The sequence below is a fragment of the Lepisosteus platostomus genome, chromosome 14, assembly GCF_059453375.1.
Source record: "Lepisosteus platostomus isolate fLepPlt1 chromosome 14, fLepPlt1.hap1, whole genome shotgun sequence".
In the NCBI taxonomy this organism is placed as follows: Eukaryota; Metazoa; Chordata; class Actinopteri; order Semionotiformes; family Lepisosteidae; genus Lepisosteus; species Lepisosteus platostomus.
Genome location: NC_142624.1, coordinates 4,462,014 through 4,471,296, shown reverse-complemented (window position 1 = coordinate 4,471,296; position 9,283 = coordinate 4,462,014). Strand labels below are relative to the sequence as shown.

General features: G+C 41.4%; 2 protein-coding genes across 4 annotated transcripts in view; one reads left to right on the top strand and one right to left on the bottom strand.

Moving 5' to 3' along the window:
* Positions 1-823: 823 nt before the first annotated feature.
* Positions 824-6,430, top strand: LOC148648758 (uncharacterized). Its single transcript, XM_088606638.1, has 3 exons — positions 824-1,745; positions 2,476-2,772; positions 4,032-6,430. The coding sequence occupies exons 1-3, from the start codon at positions 1,124-1,126 to the stop codon at positions 4,775-4,777; spliced, it is 1,665 nt and encodes a 554-aa protein (XP_088462764.1). The 5' UTR covers positions 824-1,123; the 3' UTR covers positions 4,778-6,430.
* Positions 6,431-8,461: 2,031 nt separating this feature from the next.
* The window catches only part of fer1l6 (fer-1 like family member 6), a 39,783-nt gene continuing 38,961 nt past the window's right edge, over positions 8,462-9,283 (bottom strand). For all 3 annotated transcript variants that reach the window (XM_088606636.1, XM_088606635.1, XM_088606637.1), the window contains one exon: positions 8,462-9,113. In XM_088606636.1, the coding sequence (XP_088462762.1) occupies positions 8,933-9,113 (181 nt within the window). In that variant the 3' untranslated portion in view covers positions 8,462-8,932. The remainder of the gene's footprint in view (positions 9,114-9,283) is intronic.

The following is a 9,283-nucleotide window of genomic DNA, read 5'->3' as shown; positions in this document are numbered from 1 at the left end:
GCAATAATGCAATAACTTTTAAAAAACCATCCAAGTGCTCTTCTATGCCCACCCCCAAGGGAAAAAGACATATTTCCTATTATTTCTATTATTCCAGTGCCATTTCCTATTATTCTATTATTTCTGTTATTCCAGTGCTATATCCTTGAAGGCCCGAATATCTGTCATCCATACAACTACAACCACACAAGCTAACCAATGGGAACACTCTGCAAGAAAGAGGATAGGATTTTTATTGAATTCCCTCAACTATAACATACTATCACACGTGTAGTACATCTGGCCACGTGAGCCCTTTCTGCTACACTCAAGGACATTTTTTATGTGTGATCATATTGACCTTTAGTGTTCTTGGTTAAATAGTAGAAAGATCTGTATAAATCTTGTAAGGATATTGTTCTTGATGTTTTAAGTACCCCTAAAGAACTACATGCAGCACATAAATGTAGAGTGCTTAAAACGTCTGTGAGATTTGATCAATTCATTTAACTTCTAATCAAATTCTTTAAAAAAATGCCCTTGGAAAACTGGTTTACACAAATTTGGTTGCATAAATTCGATTATTTTTTGTGACCTAAAACGCAATGCTAAGATTTGGTTGTTCTTTTGATTCATTTTATGTTGGTTTTTTTATTACAATATATGTTGTATTACAATGTCAACTTATAATACAGTATGTACAGTACATGACCTTAACTATTGACTTTTCTTCTTCTGTATATGAAACAAAAAAATATTGGCACCAGTGTCCGGTAGAGGACGCACGCTGTGTTTAGCGCAGTCGGGTGTTATCTGTGGTGGTGCTGAAACAGGAAATTCAAAGCCGTTGTGGTGTTACTGTTTCCTTTAAAATGGAAGTCTGCTAAGAATCTTATTTTACTTCTTCCAACTCTAGAGCTACATTTTAAAATACCTGAATTAAATAAATAAAAAATACGTTTTAATCCGTGGTTTTCGAGTTTTGCCTCCCTACGGGCTGTTATTTGCCGATTCACTGGTTAAAAACAACAGCAAATTAGAGGGTAACCGCTTTAACATAATCCGAATGTACACGAAGATTTGTATAGATTGACAATAACAGGATTTGCAAAACCCAATAGCAGCGTATTCTCTTGAGAAGAAGATGGACTTAAACATCTCCGTTTCGTTGCTGAGAGACCAGCTGGGCTCCGTTATCGATCAGGCTGTCAGGACGGCAGTGGATACGGTTCTGGGCGAAATGGCGAATTTTGTGGGCTGCAAGCTAGAGGATGTGAAAAAAGAAATGACTGTCAAAGAAAAAGAAAACGAAAGCATGAAGGAAATGCTGGAAATCTCTAGGTGTCAGATGAAGACGCTTCGTAAATACATGAGTGCCGTCAGGAGTGGGAACGAGGAGCGCCGCGACAGGAGGGTTTGGATAGAGCAGGAATCAAATTTAAATTACTTTAATGCGAATGAAGTAGTCCCACTGGTAAAAAATGCCAGAACAGGCGAGTTTGTGACGGTCTTCTGCACGCAAGCGAAGGGTCAATCGACTGAGAACCACCCCTCCGTTCCTCACGGTTTAGCTGAAACCCAGCCCGGTTCGGACAGTATTTGTTTGTCAGATGTAACGCGGTGCATTGAACTTCTCAGAAATTCGGAAAACGCCCAGGATTTAGCCCATAAATCCGTCGTTGTTAAAACAGAAACGGATCTCCCATTCATTGCTTTAGATTGTGAAGCGACCGCATCACTGTCAACAGAATGGGCACCTGCCAAAGGTTTGTCAAAATATTACATTGGCTTTCCAGCTAGAAGGATACAAAGCAGTATACTCGGCGGTAGTATGCATGACGGTTTTTTTTTTATTACAACAAATTTACAGTAGTCTCCACCACACTGTGACGTTCTTAGGAGTAAATTGCAACTTCTCAGTTTTCAGAAAGCAACGTACTATTGAAAGATCAGTATAATCTAGTTTGGAATAATCCAGTTTTATGTCTTGCACTTTGTTGTAGAAATTGTATGAACGCAGCACAAAAGCTGTATGTTAAATGAACTTCTCAAACAGTATCTATGAATGCAGTTTGTACCCAGATTTAAGTATTTGAAATATTTTATCCTTGGTGTTGGAAATTGGTAAAACAGCAATAAACATTATGATGGTTACTTAGGTTTTTTTGGGGAAAATATTTCTGAGTCATGAAATTATACTAATGTATTTTTTATACTGCTATCATTAGTATGTGTACTGTGTCAAACTACACTTTACTATACTAAGTGTATCATGTTAACCCTGGAAGTGTGCCCAGGGACAATCCGAATCCAATTCACATAAATAAACGCATCCAGATTCAAATCCAGATCAGGGATTACCAATCAAAATATTCTAGCAATAAGAAATAAATTAAACCCATACATAACTGTTTGGCGTGTTTTAGTCCTGCCTTGACGTTTTTCCCCTAACCTCGGATCAACCATTTAATCTTTTGCTGCTGTCCTTCTTTACAGTGGAGAGCCGGGTTTCCCTAGATTTTGAGGAAGGAGCCCAAAGATCCCCCGGGAATCCGACTGAAGAACAGCTGGCACGCTGGGGTGGAGCTGTCCAAGTGAAAGAAGAGGTGGCCGAAATAAGAACTGCTCTCGTTAAAGAGGAACCTCTTGAAGGCCGGAAATTACCAGGCAGCTTCACTGTGGTGTGTGACCAGAATTGTGTGCCGGGATCTGTCAAGGATGAATGTTGCGTTCCTGGGACGGTGTATGGTGGAGAACTTAAAGAACCGACTGCTTCCGTTAGCTGCACTGCATGTAAGTACACCTCACTCCACAGCTGTCCTTAGTGAATTCTGCAGCAGACAAGAATAACATCTAACAGCAGTGTGCAGCATGGTAAATGTACTGCTGGGATATACTGTGTGTTATGAATTAAGGTATTTTGTTATGTATTTGCTTTCAGATGTACTAATTAAGAGTTAGTTCAGGTGGGGGGCTGTGTCAGCATGCGTAGGCTGTAAAGGAACAAGTAATAGGTTTATTCCAGGCTGAAAAAAAGAAGAAAGAGAACACAACGTTTCAGCCGTGGAGCCTTCTTCAGGTGTGAGAGAGACAAGGCAGTAGGCAAAAGAAATGTAGCGGGAGAACAAAGGCTGGGAGGGAGGAGGAGTGAGAGGCGGGAGCAGGGGACAGAAAGAGAGGCCAATCGAGAGGTGTGAAGTCAGAATGGGTGCAGAGAGGTGTGAAATGAAACTTCCAATGAATGGAGAAAATTTAAAAGAACAGTAGAGATTAGAGTGGTCGTGGCCGTCAGAGGTGAAATGAGAAACAATGGGCTTGGAGAGATCTTTAATCTTCACAGCCCTGACGTGTTCTCTAAAGCGGTCTCCGAGTCTCCTTCCTGTAACTAATTAGAGTTATAGTAGCTAACTCTGCTTTAGACTCACAGTATGAGAAAACTGAAACTGCTTTTTGCAGGACCTCAGTCCTCTTATGCTACTGTAGGAGTAGCAGCAACGAATGTAGCTCTGGAAGTAGGATGTTTTTCCTCGTGCGAATACCCTATAGGGGAGAAGGGTTTTAAAAGTAAATGTAAGAAACTAATTCACTAGGTAAGAGCAAAGCAGAACAGTGCTCATTTATCCTCAACACATGTAACCTTTCTCAGTGTGTATCGTAAGTTTCACCCAGTTTAATACTTATAGTAACCGCAAATACATTAGTTTCTCCTCTGAAAGAGACTCTCTCTGAAGAGAGTTACACGTGTATATTTTCAGAAAGATTTTAAAGTGCTATCTTTCCCAAAGGTTACTCAGTCATTTACCCCTTACAATTTCTAATGTACATATCTGCGCTTCACAGTTATAGAGCTTTCCTAGTACACTGTGGAGAAATCTCATCTTTGTAATATTGTTTTTAAAGAGATAACTACAGTAACAGCTCGGGGGATGCAAAGTTGTTAGTGGACAAAGGGATTACAGTGAAGAATATTGTGAATGGTCATGTAAAGGCTTCTGTATTTTTTTCAAGGAGTAAATACCTTACCAAAATGTCTTCTCCTTCTGTTTTTAAAGCTGTTGAAGAAGAGAGCCCACCAGCGGCTTCTCACCTCAAAATCACCTTTGATAGCAAGTTGACGGGAGAGACCAGCACTCAAAAGACTCCCCAGGAAAAAGATGAGCAGAATGCCAGCTCTGGATCTGTTCCTGAATCCCAAAGAGACACAAAAGGCCCCCCACAGTGTACGGAATGTGGTAAGGTTTTCAGGCATGCGGGATCCTTAAAAACGCACCTGCGGATCCACACAGGTGAGAAGCCATATTCTTGTCCGGAATGCGGTCGGAGTTTCAAACAGTCTGGAGACCTGAAGGTCCACCAGCGGATTCACAGCGGCGAGAAGCCGTATCACTGCACAGTGTGTGACAAGAGCTTCAACCGAAGAGGCTATCTGAAAACTCACCAGAGGACTCACACGGGCGAGAGCCCCTACAGCTGTGACAAATGTGACAAGAGCTTTGGGCGGATCGACATCCTGAAAGCCCACCAGCGCACTCACACCGGAGAGACCCCTTTTAGCTGCGCCGACTGTGGCAAAAGATTCAAGCAGTCCGGGGACCTCAAAATTCACCGGCGTATCCACACTGGGGAAAGACCGTATCACTGCCCTGAGTGCGGGAAGAGTTTCAGCCAGTTAACACACCTGAAAACCCACAGGAGGATTCACAGTGGGGAGAAGCCCTACCCCTGTCCCCAGTGCCGCAGGGGCTTCAGGGAACAAGGAGCAATGAGGAGGCACCAGCGCATTCACAAACACTTTTGACTTTGGACTCATTTGTGTTTGTGTGCGAATGTGCAACATTTCCCCCCCCAGCAAAATCACAAATCACCAGCATGTTTTTGTTGGCCACATGATTTTCCTGAGTGGAAAACCTAAAGTAACAGATTCCTGAAGTAAAAAGCGTTAAATCGACAAGCGTCAAATCGACAAATAAATCTAATGAGATTTATGTAAATTACATTTGCATTTAATGCATTTAGAATGAATTAAAAAATGGTAGCATTGAAGAGCATAAAAAAGTATGTGATTTGGGACAGATGCTTGTTTATTCTCACGTGTTTTATCCACATAATACAGGGTACTTCAAAACTTTATTGACTTTATCCCCCTGTGCATCTGCTGTAAAGAAAATGGTCAGTGTTTTTGCACCTCCGTGCAGGACAATCCTTGAGCATTTGTACTTTTTTCCCCTGTAGAACTGCCTGACACTTCATCTTGAACAGTCGGTGCTTCAAAAAAGTGAAAGATCTGAGAAATGTTAGTGAATGAATGGTGATGCTGGAAATTGTGTCGTTGTAAAGAACTCTCTCTCATCCTAGCGTTAATCCCGCACCAGCAGGGATCCGCTTGTCTCCATTTGGTGGTTTGAACCAAATCTTTGCGCTGACGTTGCCATTAAATGCGACAAGAATACTCCAACCGGCGCGTCGCTCCGCCTGCCGTCGGAGTGGGAAGGGGGGGAGGAGAACAAAGTAATGTAGCCAATTCATAGAGGGGGGGGGTTATTAGGAGGCAGAGGAAATTTGGCGAGGAAGCCGGGGTTACACCCCTACTCTTTTCGAGAAACGCCCTGGGATTTTTAATGACCACAGAGAGTCAGGACCTCGGTTTTACGTCTCATCCGAAAGACTGTGCTTGTTTACAGTATAGTGTCCCTGTCACTATACTGGGGCATTAGGACCCACATGGACCGCAGGGTGAGCGCCCCCTGCTGGCCCCACTAACACCTCTTCCAGCAGCAACCTTAGTTTTCCCCAGGAGGTCTCCCATCCAGGTACTGACCAGGCTCACACCTGCTGAGCTTCAGTGGGCTGCCAATTGTAAGTTGCAGAGTGACATAGCTGCTGGCCACGTGTAGTTGTAAAGAACTATTTTAATCTAATTCTGAACAGGTGTAAAACTTTATTTCAGAATGTTTTGTCCTAAAGCGAGATACTAATTCCTACTGAATATTTCTGCAGCTGCACTCAAATTTATACCATTTTGAAAACTATTACATGCTCAGTACTGACTCTGTATACTCATTTTCTTGATATACATTTTACTGTAAATTTGAACGGTCCTGACGTTTTGTATAGGAAAATGAAATGTCAAAACTCAGAAGTAAATGGTAAATTCACTTAACTTGAATTTATTGTAAAGGCAGTGCTACGCATACTGATGCTTTGTTGTGAAGTTAATAGAACAGGTCATTTGTGTTTAATGTGCCGTAAAGAATGAGTTTATTAAACGAAAACAGAACTCCCCTTTCTGTCACAGAAACCTCTAAGAACAACTTGCTTTTTTCATCCCCAACTCTAAGGAGGTTTGTTTCAAACAGCTTCAATTATATTAAAACAGTAATGTCTCTGTTCAGTATATTGTGGTAGTCTTCTATGTCAGCAGTAAATAAATATGCTAATTTTAACCTTGTAAGGTCTTGCTTTGCCCTTCAGGTTCTTATAAAACTTGCAATGTCTCTTTTGTTGGTGGCATGATGTCCAAAAGCTGAAAGCAATGATTAATAATAAGGTCTACCAATCCAGTCTTGCTACCATGCCTGTCCCAGAACCATCACTTACAAGTTCAGGATTCTGAGACCTTCAGTTCCTAATTACAGTATATATTTTCACATCTCTGTTGCAGCATAGTGACAGATTCCCACAGTGGTCCCTAGTTAAAAGAGTTAAGTTGAGCAGTGTTGTGCCTCGTCCCATATTTATTATTGTGCAATAGATATTATTTTGGAATAAAACTAATCCAAAACAGTATATATTATTTTAGCAAGTACATTAAACAAAAAATGTTACAGGAAACGAAAAACTCCATAAACTGTATTCCAATATTATTTTTATTTTCTGAGGACTACTGCTGAAGAAGACATTGCACTTCCAGCCAGAGAATGTAATCTCCATCCAATTTCCTGTCAATATATTAGGTTGCATAAGTGTATAATATATTTGTCTCACCTTTGATGTGTATGTCATCACATTTTGCTATTTATCCCAGCACAAATACATGTTCTTATACATCTTACAATTAAATGTCATGGTATGACAAGCTGTTAAGATGATCAGCTTCCAGCTAAGATTTGATCGCCATCTTTTGAGCATACTTCCAGCCCAGAGTCACACAAAACCCTCCAGCAGACCATTCTGCTACTTCAAAAGACTGAACTCCCACCAAGCAAAAATGCAACACTATTTGAACTTACTGTATGCCATAGTTTGTGTGAAAATGATGTCCGTCACTATTCTGTCACAATGTGGGATTTAAGAACATTATTATTTAATATGCTAGCAATGGGGAAGTGACTTGTGTCTGTTGTTGTCTGTTTTTGTTTATGGGTATCTTGGAGATGATATGTACTGTATCTTGGAAAATATTCTTAAATCCAGCTCAATGGACACATTGTTCTGGGGGTATTCATAAAATTGCTTTAGCAATTCAATTGCATGCATTATACAGTACCATTCATGCTTATCTGACATATTGTCTTTATCTGACAAAATGCCCTTTTAGACAATTACACGGCTCGTGCATCCATCACTGATAGGTGACTTCTGTAGATCAATTTCACTTGTTATATCAGTAGTGATACCTGTATGATACCTGCCAACCAATTTTTATTCCACGCCGAGTTCTTGACTTTAAGTTTTAGCCATTTGCCTACAATGGCCTTCTTTGGTAGGCAGTTACCTGGTAGTGGTTTTTAGAGACCTAAGAAACCTACTGTGGCTATCCGCGGGGGGCGTGTCCAGTGTGTCCTTGCTGGACGAGCCACAGCTGTGGGGGCTCTACAAAGGCACACTGGACACCCCCCCGAAGGGACGAGCAGGGACACCCCTGGAAGTTGAGTATCTTTTCACCAGCAGTCCCGGAGGGGACTGTACCCGACTTTATTTTTCTTTTTGCCTGTCATCCCGGCACATATCTCTACCGGGGCAGGCAGACATTTTCCACACACTGGGTTTCTCTTTTGTTTTGGCCTTACGTACCCTGCTTTGACCCTGTTAAAGTCCAGTCTGATCGCCCCCGTGCTAGCGGCTCTTCTTTTTTCCCCAGGCTGGACCCCGTTGTATAGGGCAAGCCCAGCCTGGATGTCACGATGCTCAGCGGCCCAACCCTCTTTTTGTTTTGTTTCGTTTTTCTGCCCTTCTGCGTGTTATTTCCGGTTCCTGCTCCCCTCACACCGGTGCTTCCGTTCCTCAGTGAGGGGCGTTGACTTTTTTATCGGTGCTTGCGGCTCCGCCCACTCCCTCACTGTTACGCTACGTATAGGATCTGACCTACTGTACGTATAGGATTACACGTGTATCCCTTCTTTTGCTTTTGCTCTTGCTGTTTTGCAGAGTGGTTGAAAACACGTTAGAAAAAGAACACCTTAATACAGTCTTAATGACCAGATGTTTTCCATTCCAGAATGGAGATTATTTGCATCCGCACTTGAGAGATCCCCAAACGAAATTCCAAGAATTCACCTTTATTGCAAAAAGGCATAAAACAACTAGTTGAAACAATGTTATTCATCGTCGGCCAGAACACAAAAATGCAAAAATACTTAGAAGCTATATTCTCTGCTTTGAACAAATTGTGAAGTTGGTATAATAACGAATCCAAAATTAGAAAAAATGTAAAGACTACAAAGACTTCTGTCTCTGCATCGGTCCTTTGGTCTTTAGCCATGTTGCCTATCAGCTTTCAGAATGGAAAATAGAATGGCGTACGTTTTTTTCAGTGCTGAGACAGAAGTTTGTTCCAAATCATATTTGCAAAACAAAAACAGTTAATATACATCAGATCTGCAGATAAAAGAAAGAAAATGTGATTTGCTTGAATGCCGATGCTTAAATGAAACTAGTTTTCATGGGTTGGTTGAGATAGTGGGGTACGTCTGTGCATGCAGATGTGGATCCTTCCACGGGCAGCAAGCAGAGTCTAACCATTGACAATCTTTTGGGAAATGGCACCAGGAAGAGTGTACAGGAGCAAAGCAATGAACAGAGCAGTTATCAACAGGACAAGGGCGATGATGATGTACTTCTTGTAATTCTTCCAGATCAAGTGGAAGAAGCACTTGAACGGATTCATAAACCAGGAAAATGATGTGTCTGGTCGGCTAGGAAAACAAAAAGACAAATAATCCAGTCAGGGAGTGAATTCGAATTGATGATTAATCTAGACACTGCAAGTTCTACATTACATTTGGATTTTAAGGGAAATTTCAAGATGAAAGACCTATAGTAATGCAAGAAATAACCCTGCACGCACTACGTAAGTCTATTTAGT